This window comes from Lagopus leucura, unplaced genomic scaffold (assembly GCF_019238085.1).
Source record: "Lagopus leucura isolate 7727_CA_CO unplaced genomic scaffold, USGS_WTPT01 Super-Scaffold_100017, whole genome shotgun sequence".
Lineage (NCBI taxonomy): Eukaryota > Metazoa > Chordata > Aves > Galliformes > Phasianidae > Lagopus > Lagopus leucura.
Genome location: NW_024962271.1, coordinates 1892509 through 1916686, shown reverse-complemented (window position 1 = coordinate 1916686; position 24178 = coordinate 1892509). Strand labels below are relative to the sequence as shown.

Below are 24178 nucleotides of genomic sequence, written 5' to 3'. Positions count from 1 at the left end.
TTTGCTTTGCTTAGGGTATGGAAGGGATACTTCCTGCTTTAATCAACATTAATGGAGCCGGGCTGAGAGCTCCCCACAGGTGTGCCATATGTCATTGCTTAACTTGATGGCAGCACCACCTGTGCCATCCTACCCTGCCATTCCCCATCACACCCAACTCCTCGGAAACTACACCCAAAGTTTTCATACGGTTTCATCCCAGTAAATGAAGCAGGGTTTTTTTTTTTTTTTTTTTTTTTTTTTTTAATTAACATCTCTAGGGAAATGCACTTTAAGGACACACAGAGCATATAGTGGGGAATTTTTTCCCGAAGCCAAGTGCTTGCTGCATCATGTCCATTCCCACTGCTGTCAATCATTACCCAGCCAGCACATTATGCAGAAGGTGGAGCTGTCAGGCAGTAGGAATAAAAGGTAAGAAAAGCCAGAAGGCTCCTGCTTGTTACAGATGCCAAGGGTGAGTGAGATTATGTCAAACCTTTACAGTCCCCTCTCCCCGCCCCACCCCTCACCCTGCCCCTATATAAGTGGGCTGCAACCACCAGCACCTACTCTGCCTTCCTGCCTGGTGCCTGGGTGATGGATGTTCTCCCCAGCAGCTCCTTGGGATGGCTGTGTGTGGCCATCCCTGTGCTTTTTGGGCTTTGCTTGGTCAAGAGGAGATACAAAGCCCATGTGCTGCTCCGAATTGTGCTGCCTGCCTTGCTGGGACTGCTGTGTGTGGCCGTGCTGGGCATGTGCTGGGGGCTCATAGTGTTCTGCAGTACATGGCTCAGCTGCTCGTTATACCTGGATGCAGGGCCACTACCTGTGGGTGACAAAGCTGTGCTCATCACAGGTAAGGGGCTCGGGGAACAAAGATGGGCTCTGCATGAAGGTGTGCTGGAAAAGTTTCTGCTCTTCAGGTTGGAATTCTCTGAAATGTGTGCTTGTAGGCAGTGCTTCTAGTCTCTTCTTGTTTTACTTGATTTTCTGGACTTGTTTTCTTTCTTTTTCCTCGTTCTGAACTTAAGTAGAAAAACATCTTAACAGATGCCATTATTTTAAGTATTTCATTTAATCCTTACAAGTAGCTTTTCAGATATGCTTGTGAAAATGACTGGTTGGAAAGAAAGCCCACGAGAATACTTACAATGGGCTAATTGTTGAGGAGAGACATTAATTTCTGGGAGCACTCAAAACACTCCACTCGTGCCTTACTTCAATTTGCTGCACTGGATGCTGAGGTACCGCTGTCTTCTGATGCACTGTGTACACTGTGCCTGTAATTCAGGGCACTGCTTTGGTGCTGTCTCTATGACACAAAGTGTGTTTGGGAGTGAGTGATTTGCCCCCCTGGCAGGGAAAGCTTGGAGCTAACGACTTTGCCCTGTTCTAATGCTCTGAGCCACTCAGAACCCCCTTTGTTTTTCAGGGGTGGCATTTCTGTAGTTTTGTGGCTGTACTCTTGTTTCTTCTGAGACTTTCAGTGTTGCTGTCTGTGTTAATTAGTCTTCTGAAGTGGAATGCCCACCTACTCATTCTTGCACTAACTTTAAAAAAAAAAAAACACACTTTTTCTGTTTTTCCCTATGGAAAGCTGAATCAAGTCGCTTTGGATGATTGAGCTATTTATTATAGTATTTCACTTTGTTTTATAGGGACTCCTGGAGGTGATTTAGAGCTCCCTAACAGCACTGCTGTGGGGATTAAATACAGAACTTGGAGCACAGGGCAAGCATGGGATTTCCTCTCTTTCTTTCACAGCCAGGGTGAAGAGGGGCCCTGGGCATGGGAAGGGGCAGTGCTGCTCTCTGTGAGCTGTCAAATCAGCAGTTCTTCAGGGAACACTTCAGAGCTTATCTCTAAAGGGCCAGAGTTAAAACAGTACCAGGCAGGGAAGAGCTCTGGGTTACGATGCAGCGACTGTCTGCTTTCTTTGTACCTGTGCTGCAACTGTCCCAAACAAATGCAAGTTCAGACACCTCTGGCAGATGATGCAGCTGCAGAAGCTCTTCTGGGTCGTCTTGAATCCAGATGGTATGCAATCAATCAGACCCTCCTCAATCAAAATGAAAGTTTTAATCAATGTGATTCCCAGTTGCTCTGCCTGCAGCGCTTACCACCCTCCCCCCAGCTTTTGTGAGAGAAGACACAGGCGCACAGTGCCCTTAAATCAGTTTTGGGTCCTTTTCTCCAGTTTAGAAGAGACCTGAGGCAGGTATTTCATGGGAAATGATTTCCTTGCACCATCCATCCCTGTATGGAGTGCTGCAGCTGCCCCATGTTGCCCACGGCTGCCTCTGGGTGGAGCACACAGTGACCTCAGTGCTTCTCTAGGGGCTTTCAGATGTGGTTCTGGTCATCGTGTGCTGCTGCTGTTTGTAATTCACACCAGCAACTTGCCAGCCTGGTTGTCCAAGCGCCCTTTCACACAAGCAGCTGCAGGTGTGTGAGCAGTTTGAAACACAGATGGAACATTTCCATTTACCCTCCTGCTAGGACTGAGTGCTTTGCTGTCCACAGCTGTGGCCTCAGGCACAGCTGGGTTATATAGACCCAAACTGAAGATGCAGGGTGGCAGGATTGTGAAATTCTTGCCTTGATTTTTTTGTGTGTTGAGTGGGATGAACTACTCCAGCTCAGTTGGTCTTTCCATTCCTGGGGGAAATGGTGCCCTGTGTTCCTGATGCTCAGGGTGAGTTGAAGAGAAGTTCTTAGTAATGACTCGGTTGCAGTCTGTACTGACTTCCTCTCTTAAAACAAGTTTTCTAGTGATTCACAGATGGCTGTTTTGTTTGTGGGGGAAATCTCTAATTCCTCTGCCCACTCCCCAATTCAAGCTGTGTTGTAGGGCTTTTTCATGTGGAATATGCAGCTCCACGTCTGTGTCCCTACCGGAGAGGATGGAGGAGTTGAGATTTGAGCCAGGAATCTAATTCTCAGTAGAAGAGAGAAAGACAGAGCACCCCTGCTTACCCAGAAATCCGTCATGTCTTTGAGGTATCTGCAGGCCTCCTCATGTTTCCTAGGGATTTCCAGGAATGTAGGCTTGTTCATTTCTTCCAGACCAGGGCCGTGAGAAGTGAAATGTGATGGATGTCATGGTCTGGTACATTGTCAACAAATGGTGGATTTCAAAAATGCCAGAAAGCATTCTTTAAAGAAGGGATTCAATAGAGCATGAATAATTTGTTTCAACATCTCGTGCTGATTGATCCAAGCACTGAGTACATGTTTCTTCCAAATCACCTGGAATTAATTTCTTTTCCACCTTTCAGTACTAAAGTCTCATGTAGGAGATAAAACCCAGAAATAGAGATCTAGCACGAGTTAAGATAAGTCTCCTTGGCACTCAAGCTCTGTTGACTGAGGATTATGAGTGCAGGAGCTGGTCCATTATCAATGGTTGTAATAACTGCCTTTGTGTACAGGAATTGCAGATTAACCCCCATAGCTTTCTGTAAGGTTACATGGGGAGACTTGCCCTCCTTTGCAAATGAGGAAAAGGCAAAAAGCCAACTGAAGTCCCGTCCCTTTGTTTCACGTGAGGGTTTCCACCCATGCTGCAAATGGCTTTGGAAGTTGGGCTTACTCAGTGGGAGGATCTGTATGAGCCTGATTGTTGCTGTGTACTTACGTTAGTGATGCTTGTGCATTTGGCAGTTTGTTGCTTTATATGTAAATGTAAGCATTTACAAAGTTTAGGAATACGTCTGATACTAGAGAAGATTAAAATAAAAAAAAATCTGATGCAAGTTTGCACAAATCAAATAGCTGGTATAACTTGGTTTAGCCTAAAAATGCCTTTCTGGAGTTTCGTTAAGACTTGAAAGCTTTGAATCCTTTTGCAGCTAAAGACAAAGTTGCTTAGCTTTAGCTTGGTGGTAGCCTGCGGCCAAAAGTATTCATCAGAATGATTCAGAGGGTAGATACTTGAATAAAACAACACAACTTCTTGAATTAAGATATATAATTCAATTGAATTGCAGTGCCCTATATAATGCTTTGTCCAGATGAGATTTCACATTAAAATCTGGATTTTCTTTTTTTTTCTAGGTACTTTCTTATCAGGTTTCAGTTTGTGTTTTGTATTAAATCAACTTTATTTCTTCTGTGTGTAAGGAATGAGTCTTAAAATCTCTGTGGGACAGAGTAAGCAGTTACTCTCAGCTCTGAGTGAGGAGGGGATGTTCTGTTGGTGTTTACTGAACATATGAAGGACCAGTTTCTCATCTCTTTACACTCAAAGCTCCCTTTCTGCTCTCATGCATCTCAGTCATTTCCTTTCATCTTCCTTTTGGTTACATCTGTATGCGTTTTCAATCAGAGCTGCCTCCCTCTGTGTTAGTGATGATGATGACTTAGACTTGAAGTGTCTTCTCTGTCCTTGAATTCTTTCAGGAAGTGACACTGGGATTGGACACGCGTTGGCCAAATACCTGGATAACCTGGGGTTCACTGTGTTTGCTGGAGTTTTGAACAAGGATGGTCCTGGAGCTGAGGAGCTGAGGCGGACCTGTTCCCAGAGGCTCTCTCTCCTACAGCTGGACATAACCAATCCCACCCAGGTCAAGGAAGCCTACCTGCAAGTCTCAGAGAAAGTGCAAAACACAGGTACAGCTTTTGTGGCATTGTATGGGATACTAATCTGTCTCTTACCTGTTGGCTTCATCGTGTCTTACGTATGTAGGTTATTTCCACCCCAAAGTCTGTGGCAGCTAAGGCATGTGTGTTTTTGTTTTCTCCTATTCTCAGGGCTCTGGGGAGTTGTGAACAACGCAGGCATCCTGGGCTTCCTTGCTGATGGTGAGCTGCTGCCCATGAACACATACAGGCAGTGCATGGAGGTGAACTTCTTTGGGGCTGTAGAGGTGTCCAAGACCTTCCTGCCACTACTGCGGAAATCCCAGGGGAGGCTCGTGAACATGTCCAGCATGACAGGTGAGCTGAGTGAGAGCACCAAGGGAGGGTCTGGTACAGAGGAAAAGCAATTCAAGTCCTTGGCATAAGTGCTGAGGAAGATGCTGGTTGGTCTCAGTCATAGAAATGCCCAAGGAATTAGTACTTAGGTAATCAGTGCAGGCTTCTGTTGAGTAGGCTGTTTTCAGAAATCAGCCCTTAAAGAAGAGTTTAAAATAATTAAAAAATGAACTGCTATATAGAACTATAAAACTCTGTTCTTGTGTTGTAGGTGATAGTTGCTGTGAGGGATAGTTCTGATTTTCTTCTAGGAAGATGGGCAATTTTCTAGAACGCATTCCAGTAGAAGCCTGCTAACACCTCAGTTTGTGCACCCTTGAGCCACACCATGGTGATGCCCAAAGGTTTTTTGACTTATGCTAGGACAGGTATTCTTCCACTTAGGCTGGTTACAGCCAAACGCTCATCTGGGCTATTTTTTTTAATACAGTGGATTGAAATTAGAAATAGATTTGGGATAAATTCATGACATTTGTGTTTACTATATATGCCTTTATAATATAACCTTCTGTTCTGGGATGACAGCTGAGTTTAAGATGTAGGAGGGGGAGTAATAGCAGTATCTCATAGCATTCCTGCTCCTCTGCTGTTGGCTCATTTGAAAGTGAGACCTGCTAGAACAGGATATCATGATGCTGGAAGGTATCCTTGCAAGACCTCTTCAGGGTTTGCCATATCACCTGCTTCCCAATTTTTCCTTTGTCCTGTCTGCTTGGGTTCTCACTTGTGTGCAGTTTGTGTCTACTTGAATCCTGCTGTATTGCCAAGGCATTACCTTCTGCTTGTGGCTTACCTTAAGGATGTGGCATCAGCCTGGCTGTGGCATTGTCATCTTCTGTCTTTTTTTCAATTCCAGGAATGCTTTTGTACATGCAAACCCATCTTAATGGCTCATTGCTAGCAATGAAGTCTTGATTTTTTTTTTTTAAATTTTTTTTATTAATGAGGGACCATTGCCCTTGCAAGCTCAGAAACAGAGGACAGATCTGCTTTCTGAGCACCCAAGTGAAGCTTGTATTTTAGGTGTTTTGTGGCAGATGTCTTGATTCTTGGCACAAGTCCTCAAGTTGTCTTGCAGAGATAAACAGAGCTTTCCTATTCTGAATAATTTGCTGTTAAAGGAGTTAATAATGACCTTGCTTAAACTATAGATATTCACAGATGTTCTGATTTGGGTAAATAGCTTCCTCTCAACATGGGGTCTGAGGGTCCTTTGGTAAAACATTAGCAGAAAAGTTAGTGAGGTCTGATTGTGCTGAGCCTATTCCTGCCTGCAGAGAGCTACATTAACTGGATTTGAGGTTACCCTGACCTGAGAGGGAGAGCGTATGTGATTCAATTGGCTCAAACCAATTGAAACTCATCTTTTTTCAGTTGCATACAGGAGAAAAATTAACGTATGATTGGCCTGACTTCTTTTCCAGGAATGATTCTGCATGTGGAGCTCCTGTAGTATCCTGGTTCTTACAGTTAAAAAAACAAAACAAAACAAAAACCTCAACAAATGGCACCGGTGGCTGATTAGGAAGTTTGCCTACATTCAAAGATTTTCTTTTAAAGCTTCGAATATACTGAGACAGAATGTTATGTCTGAAATGGAGGCTGTCCCAGAGGTTTTGCTGGGCTGCCGATGCAAGCAGGAGTGGTGTGCCTGGGGAAAAGGGGTGCCTGGTTTTGTAAAGCTGGAGTTGAGATTACTTGCTCTGTTATAACTGTAGTTTATAATAGGAGCTTGAAATTCATGCTATTGACAACAGGAATAGCAGTATTAATCTATCCTTTCACTGTTTATATGAAGTAAAGTATTATCTGTGTTTTGGAAACCAGCCGTTGTATTGCATTTGAGGGTAAAGAGTGCTGCAAATTACACTTCATGTTTTCTGCTGTAGATGATATCTTACAAGGAGTTACTGAGCATAAATGCTATAAGCAACTGCTAATTTACAGCTCACACTTTTTTTAACCTCCAGAAAGAAATGATTCCCTCACCGACTTGTCTTTAACCTCAGTGAGAGCCACGTAATTCTGGTTGTGCTATAATCTTCCTTCTAAATCACTGAAATAAAGGCTGGAAAGAGCCAGTGTTAAGCTTTATCATGTTTATATTGCTCCTGCAGGAGGCATTCCGCTACCGAGGTATGCTGCATATGGAGCATCAAAGGCAGCTCTGTCCATGTTTTCTGGAGTAATGAGGCAGGAGCTTTCCAAATGGGGAATCAAAGTTGCTGCAATTCATCCATCAGGCTTCAGAACAGGTTGGTGTCTGACACTTTAGATAGTTCCTGCCTCTCTTTTCCCGCAGTCTCATGTCCTCAAGGAGAGCTCTGAATGAGTCTCAGCACTTTCCTCTTCCTCATGTTGATTACAGAAATTAAGGTGTGTGCACTTTTGACTGCTGCTCCCCTCCAGGTCTCATATCTCTGCCTTGTGATCCAAGGCAGAGGAGTGAACTCTTTGCTGTGGAAGTGCTTGAGCAGAGGTCTGTATTAAACAATACTGTAATCTTGTTATACCTTTCAGGTGATAGTGCACAGTTTGTCTTCAGAATCTCTCTGTATCCTCCTTCTGGGGGGGGGGGAGACAAAAAAAAAAAAAAACCCAAACATGCTCAGTACTGCCTACTCAAAGTTCTGGTGACTTCACAAAGAATTCCTATGCCAGTGAAAAGCAAAACATGTATTCTTTTCATAAAAGCTCTCTCCCTTGAATGCTTCCCTTCCCGTGTGACAATGGGCTCTGCCAATATCCCCAGGTTTCTACCTTCAGGAATCTGCTGTGCTATTGCCAGACTCTTAGATGGGAACTTCACCTGTCAAGACAAGTCCCAGTGTTGGTGCTGTAAATATTTATTTAAAGATAGGTCTTTATTTGCAGCGCTTAATTCATGACTTATGCAATAAATGCATTGGAAAGCAACTGCTTTCATTCTTACATGATGAAAATAACTTGTTTTAATCTAATACAAGCTTCATTCTTCATGAAACAGCTTATTAAAATACCAGTGCCTCTCTTATGAGGCCATGGAGAAATGAGGCCAACCCGATTTAATCTTGCCCATCTTACTTTCCCTCTCTCTTCTTTCAATGAAATCTCCTATTAATAAACACTAATTAGAAATACCTGTTTTAAATAAAGAGTAAGGACAGAATGACATGGGAGGGAAAAGATACTGCCTCTTTTGAGTAGAGCTGGTAACAGAACAGTGTATTAACACCATGCAGGTGTAACTAACCAGGTGTTTTGCTCTTCCCTTATGCAGTTCAGAACTACTGTGCCTCGGGGCTCAGTGGTGGGGAGTGCTTACTGCCTCAAATCATGGCTTAATTTTTTTTTTTATAATCAACCCCAAACTCACTTTCAACCATGGCGTTACTGCTGCAGGTATCCAAGGCACATCAGAGCTGTGGGTGAAGCAGGAGAAAGAGCTGGTGGAGCACCTCTCAGTGGACGTGCAGCAGGACTATGGCAGGGACTACCTGCTGGGGCTGAAAAACTACCTGCTGCGTATCCCTATGTTCTGTGATGTTGACCTCACCCCGGTGCTGAGCTCCATCCTGCATGCACTGCTCGCCAAGCGACCGCACGGCTTGTACACCCCTGGCAAAGGGGCTTATGTGCTGCTCTGCATCTTCTGCTACTTCCCACTCTGGTTCTATGACTTCTTAGTCAGTAAGTCGCTGGGACTTGAGTCCATCCCAAAGGCGCTGAGGGCATCAGAAGCTGAGAATGAGGACCTCTAAGGTATCTACTGGCATTTATCAGATTTGTGATCACTGTGGAAAGAACTCTGTTTTAGGGCTCTGCTAATTGTTGTACTGCCTTTGGTATATGGAGTTTGAGTTGCCTTGTGAGTGGAGTGAAATCTCTGTGTTAAGAGCAGTGTTCAGGAAAATGGTGAATAAACAGATAGAAAACATAGGAATGGTCTTTCTGGAGTAACTGCAGTGTTTCCCAGTCTGTCTTTGGTGTAAGTTATATTACGAGGTTATTGTCTGCTTGTCTGCTTCAACAACCAGTACCAACACATGGACAGATATCTAACCTGATTTTTAATCTTTTAGTTCACAACCTTTCTAAACCTTAGAAGCTGCATATTCCCATCACTTGAAAGACTTAAATGTTTAATGTACGTCCTTTTCACTGCAGCTTCAGTATTCCTTTCTCTGTGGTTCTCTTGCTGTTGGACCTGAGAAATGATTGACTTTTTTTTGCCCAAGTTCTGTGAAGTATTGTTGTGATGTTTATGATGTGTCCTCTCTGGACTGAGCAACACAAATAGTATGGGGGGAGAGGAAATGAACAAAGACAGATGAAGATTTTCACCACAATGCCAACCATCTCTTTCCTGCAGTGTATTACTAATAACAGTGGTGTTGGCTGCTAACTTCATGTCACTGTTTAGCCTATTTTGCTGTTTCTGCTTCTGTATCTGTAATAATTAGTAAATCGATCTCACTTCTCTCTAGATAATACTTTATTCAGTTTTGTGGTTAATGAAGATTCATGAATGTTCACTTTTTCCTGAACACTTGCCTGTTTTTTCCTGTGTTTTCACTTGTTCTGTGAGTCTTGTGCTTTCGGTCACTCCTCCTGAATCCTTTTGTGGTTGCCCTCCTCTGCATTCCATAGAACCCTTTCCCACACCTGAAGTTGAGCAGTTCTCTGTTTTCCTACCTGGTCCCCTTCTTAGCATCACTTGGCTTTGTAAGGCTGTAATGTGCTGGAACAAGCCCCATCCCTGAGTTCCCTATATCTTGCTTTGCTTCCTTTCATGTGACGAAGAGGAGAAGTTATGTTCTGAGCTTTCAATATAGGAGCATTTTTCCTATCCTCACATTCTCATCTTCTGTCATAATCCTACTTGTGATTACATACTCCTGAACAAAATTCAATTAAACTTGTGTTTGTAAACTTCTACCTCCTTCGTGTACCTCATACAGCAATACCAGACTCTATTTGTGCCCAGAGGATGCTCTGCGGACTTTGCTCGCTGTTTCAATTTGTGTCCTGGTTTGGAAATCCTCCTTTCCTGTACACCTTGTTATTACTATTGCTTTTATCTATGGTGGCTTTCCTCCTTATATCAGTCCCCCTCATAGATGTTTTTTATGCCATCCTTTCAGGAAAGTACAACAACAAATGTTTCTCGCTCAGGAAGTCTGTGACTGTTTCAATCTCTGTCCATTTCTACCTTTTATTTACTTCCCAAAACTCTTTGATCTGCCTCAAAATGTACAATAAAATGGATTGCTCTGATTGCTCTGACTCTTCTGGCTCTGTCTTGACTTTGTACGCTACTGGGGACTGCTACAACCAGCAAGGCTGAATCCTGGCTGTCTTCAGAGTGAGGGAACTGCCTGACGCGTCGTCTTGTCTCAGTCCTGGATGGAGGTGTTTGTTTTCCACTTTGCATCAGTTGAGCTGTAACTTGGGTTGGCTGGAGTTTGGCCCTTAGGTGCTCGCAAACATTATAAACCCAAATTCCCCTTGGCAGCCAGTTCACTTTTTATGTGGCAATATTCATAACAATCCTTAATCACTGCTGCGTTGTTTGGCAGCAGTTATAAAATGCAAATATTTCTCTCCTTTGCTTCCTTAATAGAAATATTACCTTTTGTGTTGCAGACCTATTAAACTAGGTGTTCACATGTAGGATTTGATTTTTATTTTTAAATTATTTTAACTTTTATTTCTTGGGAAGCTTATATTCTAAATAGCTATTTTATACCTCCTCACCTAATGAGGAAGGTGCTTCAGCCAGTCCCAAGTGATTGTGGGCTCAAAGGTTGCTAGTGTTTCATTCCTATGGGGACTGTACTTCTGTTTTTTAAGGATAATTGTTGTAACATATTATTGAATTATTTGTCGATTAACAGTTGCAACATTAAAGGTGATTTTTCTGTTGTTAATGGCTTAACTTGAGAATAATCCAAGCTGAAAATGGCTGGTGGCTGTGAGAACAGGAGAATAAATTAAGGGAGTTTGTGGCCAAAGTGCTTGTGTCTGTATTAAAGCAGATGCAGCTCCTGCTCTCAAGGACCAGTGTCCAGATGCTGTGCTCTTTCCCTTCCTTAAGGGATGAAGCTATTTTGGGAGTGGGAGGAGAACAAGGGAAATGGCATGGTGATTGATCTACTTAAATTCATAACTTGAGCCTGTTTTCAAATTCAAGTCTAATGAAAAGCATCAGAAAACTGAAGAATGTGGCTGCAGCCCGACAGTGGGAATAACAAATAACACCTAATCAGTTACACTCTGATCAGGTAAGTAAATATTGAAAGCCCTATATATATAGTTTAAAAGAGGTTATATTCAGCAAAAATCATGATTTAAAAACATTTTATACACCTCCCTCTGCTCTAGCCTGTGGAATGCATGTTGTGACTGAGGAGTAAATGCTACCTGCCACTTCTTACCTGGCCCATCTCTGGCTCCCATTCTCCTAGTCTGCATTTACTTCTCTGGCTCACAACTTGTCTTGGTTAATGTGAGCAATTGGTTTTAAGATATGTAGCCTTGGTGAAACAAAAGGTGAGTTAGAAAGTCTTCATTTTTTTAATAACAACTTTATTCTAGTTCCCTCTCTATGGGCCCCTTGATGACAGCATGTCTGATACGTGCTTCTAGTTCTTCACTGAGAAGAGCAGTGAAATATCAGGCATCTTTGTGGGAGAAAGCTGTGGTGAGTGAGATTTGGTGGCCATCTGCTGAGGGACCATCTCTGCAGCTCTAGGTGCATGAGGCTGAGTGTGTGGCTGGAGGCAAGGAAGGCAGTTGAAGTGTTGAGAGTTACGGTGCTCAGATGAGGGCTTTGGAAAGGGACTTGGGGTTGGGTAAAACTAGTGGTTTATCCACCCAGAACCGGGGTGGGTTGCTAAGGATTGTTATTAACTTGTATGGGCATGGGAATTAATCCCAAAAATGCTTTCATGCTCTGAGTAAGAGGGTGAGCAGACCTGCTGCTCCACATCTGGCTGCCTGATGCTGGTACCTTGGTGAAGCTTATGCAGGACTTTTGTAGTTCGTGCCAAAGCCATAAAAATAGCATAACATCCATCTCTATGTAACAATCCTAAAGCCAATTTTTCATTAGTAGAGGCCAAACACAGGAATGAGGAGGAAGAAGCTGCTTTTTCTCATTTAATGCGTGTGATCAAAAGCTTAGTTATTTCTAAGTGGAGTGATTTAAAATATACGTGACTGCTGGAATGACTTCATACCAGAAAGCACATGTGAATGTTGGAGAAATCTCCATATTTTGCCAGTTTGTCTCCCTGTTATCCTGAGAAGAGAGAGGTTGATTTCTAAGTTCCTATAAATGAGTGCCCTGGCCTGCAGAAGGATGGGTTTGCGTATAGTTAAGAAGTCGCATTCTGCTGTACACATTCTTTGTCACGAGGATGCTAGCAGGGAACTCTCAGGTCTCGGTAATATCAAAATAATCCAAAACCAGATGCAGAACTAAAACGGGTCATGCTTTCCTCTTTTGAACTGGCTTACAGCTGGCCATCAACACCCATCTGTGTATGTGAGTCCTTGGGAACTTACAGATGTTTGGAGCAAAAATGAGTTTGGCAGAGAGACCACTTCTGGGAACCTTTCTGGTAAAAGTTTTGCTTGATTTAGCCTTTCTATGGCTGTGTTTTGCAAAATTTTGGGAATCCAGCTGACTTCCAAGAACCAATGGAGTCATCACGTTAACACAAATACTCAGAAGACTTACTCTGAAATAGATTTGGGCAGATTTCTTAGATTTCTTCAAAGGAGAAGTGTTCAGGCAAGAGGTCTTGACTCTTGCAAGGTGACACAGATTAACAAGTTTTGTTCTTTTTTTTCCTCTTTTCCATCACTTAGAAGTATTAGGATAAATAAATGGAAAGTAATGGTACTGCCAGGAGCCATCCAATGCATTGAATCCTGAGCTGCCTGAGGTGTAATCATTCCTGCTGAAACTTGTCAGCAGAACTCCCTGGTATGCAGGCACCATCGCAGGCAGCAGTATTTCACTAGCCATTGCAGTCATCATCCAACTGGAGGATTAGGGCTATAGCTATTAGTGTATACAGGTGTTGTGGTGGGCTTTTACCACTGTAAGAGTGGTCATTACTTTGATTTTTAAAGCGTGCCCAAATCATAAACAAACATTGCTGACATTTCATGGCAGGAGACAAGCTTTAAATAGGATAAATGGGTTTTGAGCATGTTGTATAGGTCATCGTAACCTAAAGTAATGAATCTAGATTAACAACCTTAGTGGAAGTAATTGCTGTAATATAGATAGTCTACATAGGTTTAATGCCTGGGTTATGTAGGTTAAACAAGCTAAGTCTATGTGCCTGTCCATCTTGTTGCCTTTGGCTGTGGAAAGAGTGCTGAACTATTTCAAAATAGAAGATGAGAGTTGAAAACAAGATCAAGGGATGTGAGAAAGAAAGATCTAAAGAAAACATGAGGGCAGTAAGTACAAATGACAGTGAGAGGAGTGCAGGAAGTAAGTAAGCGTGGTGATGCTAGAAAGAAGGGCCTGAGCAGGCTCAGATCTGCTGGCATGCCATGCTCTGGGTCGTGGTGACCTGACCTCTTTCTAACACACCTTCTCTATCACCTCAACACTTGACTTTAGAAAGTGCTATTGAAGAGACTGAATGAGTGGTTATAAAATTACCCCCTTCAAAGCCCTTCTAGTGTTACTTGCTCTCATAGCATCCCATCCCCCAAAACCCTGGGACAGATGTCGTGACTGGAGTTGGCAGCAGGGATGGGGCAGCTGCTCAGCAATGCTCCCAGCTCAATGCACTCTCACTGGCTTTGGGTGGTGATGAAAGGGCCTGGTTGTTTGTTCCTGCATACCTGGGAGTGGGGAGGGGATGTTGGCTGTGGGCCAAAGCTCATCAGCCCACGCAAGGCTGGCAGCGCTGGATTATTTGCACTCTGTCTGGGGGGAAGTACTTTTCATAATGGGGGGAAAAAAAATGTATTTGCCCTTCAGCCATAGTAATTTCCATTACTGTAGTCTGGGGGAGTAGAAGTCATCTGTGCCATGTTCCCTATGGGCATGCACTGTCAGCAATAAGTGCTGACACCAAGCCATGCGCACGTGTGGAAAGCTCTGTTGCATGCACGACACAGAGTGCAAAGCCAACAAGATGAAAAAGAAGACGTGCATCTGACTGAGAGCAACCCAAGGGTGATTTATTCCACTGTTGTGTGGGAGAATCTTACCTTTCCAGAACAGGTGTAAGAAATCACTGTTATATAGCAATAACGTCTGTATGGCTCAGAAAGCATCTTAATGCCTTTAATTTCTCAAACACAATTCACAGCTTGAAGGACGAAATCCTTAAAGAGCTCATTTAATTAAAAAAGATGAATGGGGAAAAGCAGAGCAAATAAGATATAATTATTGTTTTAATGTATATACAGCAAAGTAATCATGCTGCACATTGGGCATAAATTAAGGGAATAAGAGGCTTAAAAACTCAGCATTTTCAAAAATGTTTTATCATGAAAAATTGCATTAAAAGTTCATGTTGGGAGTTGGCTCTTTCGTGGGCTCTTCAGAATTAGTGCTGTGTTACTGTGCGATCATGTGTTTCCCTTCACTCCAAATGCTGTCACTGTGATTGCAGATGAGTTGCATTAGATGTTTGAGCAGAAAGTGCAGTTGTTGGAACTAAAGAAAAACAAAAAGGAAAAACATGAGGAAATGACATCCAGTCACTTGCAAGCATCACTTTGGGCCATGCCATCTCTCCCTCTGTATTTCTCAAGTATTCTCAGGGACAGGAAAAGGATGATGATTTTTTTTTTTTTTTTAAAAAAAAGTTGGTGCTGAACCTAAGAAGATTAATGATTCTGCTGTGCCTACTGCTTTAACATATGGTGCGGAGAGCAAATGGGATGTGGTGACAGACCCATGTGCTCCGTAATGAATGGCTGTGTCCAAGGAGTAGAACACAGCAACCTGACAGCAATAGCATCAACAAAACCTGAGCATCCAGCAGCAGGGGGTGCCTGAGCGTGGCTGAGGGCGATGCGATAGATGTGCCATGCACGAGGCAATGCTTGCAGCCTAGCAAGCTGGGTTTATGTGATGGAGGCGGATGCAGCTCCTGCTCTGGGGCAGCTGATGGCTTCGCCAGTGCTGAGGGTTGTTATTTCTGTGGATTTTTTAATTTGTGATTTGGTTTTGAAGTCCATTGGAAGCATTGCGAGATGTCAGACTTCCTCCAGGTGAAAGGGAGGAAATGCGGATGTGCACCCTGAAATTATTTGAGCCTTTGAGAGGTAATCTGTAGTGTTGGCATCTCAGTACCCTTTTCTTAAGGGTTTAATGTCTGACAGTTGAGTCGTGTTCGTGAGGGGAGGATTGTGGGGATGACTACAGGAGCTGAGAGACAGTTCTTACATCCTTCAGTGTACCTGACTGCAATGCAGGCATCCAGAACCTGCAGCAAATGGTCAAACCCACCCTTTCAGGGGAGTTGGTTTGAAGTGCCAGATGGTTCTTAATCTTCCTGGTCAACATCTGCACTAATTTTGGTACACTTTGGAAGCAGACGTAAGAATTGCTTTCAAGTACTGCCCAATGTTCTGGCAGCGTGTAGCGCTGGTAAGGAGGAAAACAGCACTGATGAAACAGAGTTTGGCTCTGGTTGCTTGTGAATCGAGGTCTGATGGGCTCCATTTCCTGGGATCACATGTGGCACTGTGGGAACTGGTTCCCCAGAGCCTCTGTTTGGTCTTGCTGTGGGGAGGATGTAAAAAAAGGTCCTTCCTCCTCTGCTTCTTGGCATGCTGCAATGCACTGAGTGGAACCACCTCAGGACTGACCCTGATTGACTTCCTGAATGTAACCTGGGTTGTACCTGGTTCTTAATGGAAGTTCCCACATGTGATGAATTCCTGGTGCAGGAATTTGTTTTTTTTAATAATGAAGAATTTAAGTCAACTGTCAGAATTTTTCCATTGATGAACTAGAATTCCTATGGGTTGTCCTATAAGTGACTTAAACATTGCAGAAATCTCTCCGTGCCAAATATCACTGGTGTTTTTGGGAAGCTTCAGTGCCTGTTGCTAGCTCCTGTGGCCCCTCCATGCCTGTGTGCTGTTTGTTCCCTACTCATACTGAGGGTGACTTTGACAATCCAAGCCCCTTCAGGCAGTAGAGCTGGTTGCTATCTTTTTGTTATGTGCAGCTTAAGATTGGTCCAAACTGTGTTAGTGTTCAGAGAGAAGTGGAGGGTCTTTGCTGGGAAACACTCATCAGTAAAAAATCGCCCTCCAGACAGCAGAACGTGCTCCTGCCTGCTCAGCCCTGGCTGTTTAGGTAACTCTGTTTAGATAGCAACAAGAGCCAACAGCTCTTTGTCAGCATATTAACTAGACAACTTACTCCACTTTGCTAAATATTTACAGTGTATTTACACCTGGATTTTAGCAGTGAATCTTCTCACATTCTTTGGATAGGGAGAAAAGTTGCAAAATAATAGGAAGAAATCTCCAGAATCCCTAAAAAACACACTTATATACATATATATCTCTATATGTTTTACTTTACATAAACTCCTTTGATGCTGAGATACAGTCTTTGTGAGACCATTGCTGTTGTAAGACGTAACTGGGTGATGTGCAGGTGACCAAACTCCAGGTAATCTGCTGGCTCTGGAAAGAAGAGGGAGGTGTCAATTTTGGCAGCTTCAGTGTCATGCATTTTGTTGAAACATTAATTTGCTGAAATCATAGAATCACTGGGTTCAGAAAAGACCACTAAGATCATCAAGTCCAAGCCTTGCCGGTTGCCATCGCTCCCGCTGACCGTGTTCCCCAGTGCCACATCTCCGTGGTTCTTGAATGCTTCCCTAGGCAGTCTGTGCCAATGCATTACCGCTCTTTCTGAGGAAAAAATGTTTCCTGATACCCAACCTGAGCCTCTGGACATGCTCCAGGGCCTCGATGTCTTTTGTGTAGTGAGAGGCCCGTCACTGAACACAGCATCCACCAGACCTGAGTACAAGAGGGCAATCACCTGCCTGGTCCTATGCTATTTCTGATACAAACCAGGCCTTCATTGGCCATCTTCTCATCTTCAGCCAGCGTTGTCCCTTTCTTACATGTATTTGACACTGGTTGTGTGTCCAGTTGCTGATAACAGACCAGCGCTAATTCATTTTCACTGTGTGAGTAGGTCTATAGGATGTGGTGTGCAATGAGCAAGTCTGGGCTTTTTAAAAAAGCTGGTGCTTGTTCACTCAATGAACATAAATCTAATGATAAAAGCAATAGGAGCCAATTTGAATGAGCTGTGGAGCTGGTTTGCAATCCGGTAAGCTGTACACACTGTCCCAACTTAAAACTTTAATTAGTTTCAACAGGTGTTACCTCTGTGAATTTTCTGTCTGGGCTAAGGAAAGAAGTGCCAACCATGTAACCTACTTGCAGCCTCCCAGCCTTTCCTCCTGTAGCTGAATTTAATGAGCTGAGGCAACTAATATTCCCACCCTGAATAAGTGGTTACTGCCAGAAACTCTTAGAATGGGACTCACAGGATGTTCTGATTAAAATCTGGATCCTTGCAAACAATGGCATCCAAGGGGAAAAAAATTACAGGGCTTGAATTTGCGAATGAAATCATATTTCATATTCAGTTCAGAAGATATTGTGCAATCTTCCCAGGATACACAAATGAAGCCGTGCAGATGGCTGTCCAGAGCCTTGCCAGATCTCCTTGTTCATTTATCCTGACCACAAAGTATTTCACTTGGAGGAAAGCAAGCCCCAAGACCAGTAAGCCTCTTCTTTTGTGCTCATGTAATGTTCACCTGGGAAACACAAGAGGCTTGAAACTCTTAGTTCCTCTGTAGAATTTAGCTCTTGGTTCGTAATGTCTGAACAGATGACATAGGTATAAATTTAACCAAACCAAGCCAATGTCCAAACCAACCAACCACCTAGATGTGAGGAAACAGGGACTTGTCCTAACTCATTGGCATCAACATTAAGATGGAGACAGCTCTCTTCTCACCTAATCCTTTCTTTGCAGTGGGTTCTTGGTTTCCTTCTTTTTGCCAGTAACACCCCTCAGGTTGTATGTAGCTGGTGTAGAAAATCTCTATCAAAGAAGATTAATTAAGCATCTCATTTTAGTTGTGATTTGCTAATGTCTTCACTTAAGTACCTGTAGACTGACTTTTTTTTTACCTTGAAACTTTTTTTTCTTCTTATATAGTGACTGCCTGGTGTTTCTTAATTGGATGAAGCATTCACTTTGTTCTCTCTCTTTGTCAGGCCAAGATTTTTCTCTCATATTCTCTTTCTTGACCCTGTGAGATACCCATTTTGAAGGCTCTTTTGCATTTTTGAGTGAGAATTATCCTCCACATAGGACTTTGTGAGTTCAGTCATTAGATATATTAGATATATTTTTTGTAGGTGTTTGTACCTCTTAGCCTCTTATTGAAAGGCAATTAAGCATTCTGGGGAGACTGAGTTTCTCTCAAGGACGTGATATTTCCATTATGGTTCCCTGATTACCCATCACTGACTTTTGTTCTTTCAAGAAGCTTGATCTTATCTAGAAATACAATTTCTATCAATTCTGAAGAGATTACCAGGAATATGAATGGTAGCCTCTTAATATTCCATGATTTCATATTAGCTGCTGCAGAGGACTTGCACAATGACAGAGTTTATGCAGATAGAAGGGCAAGTTGTTCTGCAGCTAAGCAGGAGATGCTATAGTTGTGTTGCAATCTGCCATCATGAAAAAATAGGCTGGGAATTACAGAGTGATTGCAGCGTTGCAATGCCTGACATCCCTTCCTTCCTGCAGAAACACCACTTGGCTACAGTAAGGTAGAATTGTGGTCATCCAAAGGTGATGGGTGCCTGTGCAGATGGCCATAAGGTGGTCAGGGAGTGATGACTGAATGTCCAAGGGCTGAACTTTGGCTATGAAGATTCAGAAAAGATCCACTGTTCCCCTGCAAGGAGCTGAGAGTGAGCTTTAGTTTCTTTGAGCCCAGGCAGACCAAGGGATCATCTGCCCATGGTACAGACTGTAGAGCATCTTGGAGTCTGCTATTTCCACCAAAGCACAATATGTGCTCCTTTTGCTTTCTCTTCTACAATAGTCATTAATTAAATTTAAGATCTACATAAATTAAAGGTCTGTACATGCCAGAAATTTCAAATAAGTTCAGATGACTTGGGAACCTACAATTCAGAGAGGCAAGTTCCCAGTTCCTGCCCGTGAGTCCCACAGGATGCTGATCTTCACACTGAGGCATGTGGCTGCTTCTCAGGTTTGGCTGTATGAGATGTACCTGAGCTCACATAACACATGAGAGCTGGAACTCAGTGCATTTCTTCTGTGTCCCATGCTAATGCTGTCATCACTGCTCTGTTCTCATCTCTGGCGTGGCAATAACATAGTGTTTTTTTTTAGCAGTTAGTCTTGCTTGCATTTGCAAGCATGAAGCCAGAAGAAAGCAGTCTGTTTAAATGGAAAGGTTCAGTCAAAAACCCCTCTGCTAATTCCTGCTGTTTCTCAAGCTGCTGGAAAAAATTTAGAGAGACAATAATTCATGCTGTGATAGGCATTTAAATAGTGCAATTAATTGCACTGTATGTTTTTTCACCTCTTTCTTCTTGGAAAATTGCAATAGGGTAGAAGGATGTGGAAAGGAGTAATGAATAAGAGGTGGTCTTTGCCTCAGAGCACTCATTCTTTTAATGGGAGGTATTAGATATATATGTAAGAACACGTGCACCATTTTCTTTTTGTTTCACTTGGGTCTGTTGAGAGGGAGGGCTGCTTCCCAAAAAGTGGGCGGGAAAGTTTTTCTCTGCTGTTCATTTTGCTCCAATCAGGACTATCGTGGCTTTTTTCTAGCTGGGAATTGAACTTATCTACCCAGTGAAGTACAAGAAGTTGAACGTGCTCCTGTAGACCATGGGAGATGAGGTGGCACCTTCCCAGAGGAACGCATTCACTGTCCCTCTCCATTTGGTAAGGTCTTCTAATGAACATTGTAGCCAGCTTCTGGCTATGTGGACTGAGGCAGAAAGCTGCACAGTTGTCTGTGTAGGATGCAAATGACCCCAGCTCAAGAGAACAGGGGTGATTACAGAAAGTGAGCCAGGCTGACACAGGTTGGTTGTGCACTTCAGGTGTGGGTAAGATGTATGTGGGGAACTGTCCTAAGGACTGGGTCTGTGTAAAATTGTCTCCAGCAAGTTTCTCTCTGATGTATCTCAGTACTGCATTTATACCAGGCAGAAATGAGACTCTGACTTAAATTCTATCACTTCTTGTAATTTTCCATAAATCCATAGATATTACATCTACTGTGGACCTATAAGTAGAGCAGTGTGGTCTGCTGGCATAGGCATAGAATCATAGACTCATAGCATCATCTGAGTTGGAAGGGACCTTTAAAGGCCATCTGTCCAGCTCCCCTGCAATGAACAGGGACATCTCCAGCTCCATCAGGTGCTCAGAGCCCCGTCCAGCCTGACCTTGGGTGTCTCCTGGGGTGGGAAATCCCCATCACCTCTCTGGGCAGCCTGTGCCAATGCCTCACCACCCTTATTATAAAAAACTTCTTCCTTATATCAAGTCTAAATCTCCCCACTTTCAGTCTGAAACCACTTCCCCTCATCCAATCACAGCAGACCCTGCTAAAGAGTTTGTCTCCTTTTTCTAGCCCCTCTAGTTAGTGAAAGATCAGATCCTTTTTGTTGAGCCTAATGATTTGCACGTGGCTCAAGTATATTTACTGCTCCTGAAGATGTCAACAGAGGAAACCTGCTCTGCTGCCAGCACAGCTGAGCTTTGCCTGCCCCATGAAACCATCAGAGTGACCCATGTCCTCCAGCCAGCTCTGGGGCAACATCTGTGGGGTTTTGTACAGAGCAGCCCCAGCAGAGGCAAACAGTTTTTCACCCAGACACAGCTGCTGTGGCTGTTTGAAGGATCTATCTGGAGATCTGCTGATGCACTTCAGTTATTCAGCTAACTGGGAGATGATTTAATTTTGTTTCAAGTCGTGCAAGCTAGTCAATGGGTTTGGGGTCCTCCAAGTCCAATACCAGCTGGTTTGTCATGCACCTAGAGCCTTTTGTTTCCTGTTTTTGCTCTCCACTAGCAGGGAGGTTAACATTATTTATTCTTTCCATAAAGAAAAAGCAATATCAAGTGTTCTAAAAGCTGTGACCTAAAGGCTTTCATTATGTTGTGCAGTCAAGGGCAAGGCTTGTATTCAAAGCTGTGGAGAGGCAGATGCCTATGTGGATCAATGTAATAAAAATTATTCAGCTGAAAGTATAAAAGAAAAAAAAGGAAAAAGAGAAAGAAATCTGGAGGCCAAATATGACAGGTATAAAGAGATGGCTGTGTTCAGAGTTGTAAAGACCACATTATCGTCCTGGCAAAGGGCAGCTGAGTGAGATTTCTATCCCACCAGCATCTGCTGACGTTGGGTTTTCCAGGAAATAATGGGGCAATTACAATGCCTTGTTGACCTCAGGAGTGTTTATAGGGAACAAGAGGAGAAGCATGAGGAGGTCAGGGCACAACATGATGGCAGCAGAGCATTACACACAGGCTGGAGCTGCGGGGTGCCTCTAGGACAGAAAATGTGCTGGTTCTTTTTTCATTTGTTTTCCTTGTGAAAAGCCTCCCAGTGGTTCTGAGTCTGCTGTGTGTCCACAGCAAGTCTTGGATCTGTGCAAAATACATGAGTAGGTTGAACTGGGGTGGATGGGACAGAACTCAGTCCCTGTGCTCGCCCCCCAGTGCTTGGAGTTGGGTGCTGCCAGCTCTCCTTCCCCAGATGGGGTGCACTTTGCACTCTGCAGCAGTGCAGATGGACTGAGCTGCAGAAGGTAGCAGAGTGCTTCCCCAGATTTTCTCTCCAGTGCGTTAGCTTCTGGGGCTAATGAAGCTTTGAGGGATAATGCGAATTGCTGCATAAATTGATATCCTTTGCTAATTGCATCAGCATTTTGCTTTGATGAAAGCCTGGTAAAAGGTGCCAAGAAACTAATAACATACAACATCATTTGCTACTTAAAAAAAAAAAAGCAAGCAGTCACTGATTGATTGAATGTACGATGATTCACGGAGCTGTGAGTCAGCTCACCAGGAGATGTTTGTTACGGGTTCAGTGGAAGGCTTTATTTTAACATGGTGAAGGACTGTACTTTAAGAAAAACATTCCTAAACATTGCTGGAATGTTGCATCTCACGCTGTGAGATGAAGGTCGCCTTGCTCTGCTTGCCAGGACACTGCTCACCTCCAACCACAAGTAGCTTGGGTTCTCAAGTGTTTTCCTTGATTGCAGGCTGGCCATATTACCTCAGTAGCACACAACCACTGTTGCAATGGAGGTGTGAAAGCTGGGAGCTGCTTTTGCTCTTGCCACCCCTTCATGTCTTTCTTAATCACTGCACTGTCTGGACCTCACTCTGCCTTCCCCATTGAGTTAATTTAGTTAAACGAGTGCAAGCTGCAAGGCACTGAAAGAGTGGTTTGTTTTAATTAATCTTAAACCAATTCTGAAACAAATCCAAAAACTAGGAACAAGCCACCAAATGCAAGTGTGTCTGTATGGGAATATTCTTGTTTGACTGAAGGGGCTTTATGACGTGCTTTTATTTTAAAGGATGCAACTTTATGTGGATCATAAGCACTTTTTAAGATGTGACTTTAAAACTTTACAAACAAAGAAAGATTCAACAGGAAAACATTATATGAGGGCGATCCAGAGTATAATTTCATTATTATATTTTCATTAATTGGTTCAGTCATTGGGCTTCTTTGCTGCTGTCCCTGCCCATGCAGTCCAGTGCCCTGCAGAGCTGTGCAGGGGAGGTGCCTAGGAGCTAAGATCTGGCTTTCAGCTGCTCTTGTCCTCCCCGTGTGTGGAAAGCAATGGGCTTCCTCTTACTTCTAAAGCAGCGTGATGGAGATGATGGCATCACACACATGTGGAGAGAATTCAGTCCAACTGAGGGAGTGATAGACGTACGTACATAACACTGTGTAATGTTTGCTGATGCAGTGTAGGTGTTTTCTTGCCACGGAAGTGCAATTCCCAGATTCTTTCATAGCTAATTAATTATACAGATCTTACTGATTTTACTTTCTTTCTTTAAATCTGATTCAGAATGTCTATGTGTCTATGCTGATGAGGGCTGATAAAAGCATTGTTCATACCTCTTCTATAGCTTTCTTCATCTTCTAGTTTATGCCTGAACACTTGGTGTTAGCCATTATGCAGAGATCAATGTGTCAGAAAGAGGCAGATTTATAGAGAACACATTTCCCATTCTGAGTTGGGGAGAAAAAAAAGAAAGTGAGATATTTTCCCTGAGTTAATCAAAGGAATTCAAAGGCAGTTTAAATCTTTCAATTTTCTTTAGCTCATGGAGAAGATGAAAAATGTTTGACCTCCAGGAAACCAACTGAATTCATATGGTGGCTCTGTTGATAAATAAAATGTCCAACCAGACAGAATATTGATTACTGGAGTACTGTATGCTGAATCATAAACAGGACCATCAAAAGCAAGAAAGTATCATAAAATACATCAGGGCATCTGAGGTGTCAGGCTTAATGTAAATAGATAAACAAGTTATATTAAGCTAACAAGGCTGAGAAATAGCAAGGTGCCATTGCCCCATTGCATTATTCATGGCAGTGGTGGTGCCTCTGCACCGGTCACCTCTGCAACATCCATTGGTCACATTGGCGCTGGCTTTGGGGGAGGCCAAAGCATCCAAGGGACTGGGGTTCTCATGGAAAGCTGGGCTCTCAAATCCTTTATCTGCCTGCACTGAGACTTTGACAAGGGGGGATCTATTGGAGAAGGAAATGCCCATTTGTTGTCATTGAAGCTGTGTTTCTTTTTTAAGGGCAGACTGTGAATAAGACTTGCCAGCAGGTTGCTGAGGTGATCATCTCCTGCCTGAGGCAGAAGTTAGCCCAACAACAGCCACTCTCACCCAGCAGTGTGATCAGCATATAGGAAGGCACTGAATCATTAAAGTTGGGAAAGACCTCTACAGTCATCTAATCCAGCTGTCAGCCTGCTCCTACCATGCCCACTGTCCCTCAGTGCCACATCTCCATGGTTCTCGAACACCTCCAGGGTTGGTGAGTCCTCCCCTCCCTGGGCAGCTGTGCCACTGCATCACCGCTCTATCTGAGAA

General features: G+C 43.3%; 1 protein-coding gene across 1 annotated transcript; it reads left to right on the top strand.

Annotated features, from left to right (window-relative positions):
* Positions 1-338: 338 nt before the first annotated feature.
* On the top strand, positions 339-10815 carry HSD17B2 (hydroxysteroid 17-beta dehydrogenase 2). The gene is made up of 5 exons (XM_042877069.1): positions 339-838; positions 4384-4596; positions 4738-4923; positions 7080-7217; positions 8344-10815. Exons 1-5 carry the CDS (start codon positions 580-582, stop codon positions 8700-8702), a joined length of 1155 nt encoding a protein of 384 aa, XP_042733003.1. The 5' UTR covers positions 339-579; the 3' UTR covers positions 8703-10815.
* Positions 10816-24178: the final 13363 nt, after the last annotated feature.

Excerpts from the sequence above, each read along its gene's own strand:
- HSD17B2 (XM_042877069.1), top strand. The coding sequence starts at position 580 with ATGGATGTTCTCCCCAGCAGCTCCTTGGGATGGCTGTGTGTGGCCATC. Across the intron at positions 839-4,383 it reads CAAAGCTGTGCTCATCACAG|GAAGTGACACTGGGATTGGA; the intron begins GTAAGGGGCTCG and ends GAATTCTTTCAG. Across the intron at positions 7,218-8,343 it reads TCCATCAGGCTTCAGAACAG|GTATCCAAGGCACATCAGAG; the intron begins GTTGGTGTCTGA and ends TTACTGCTGCAG.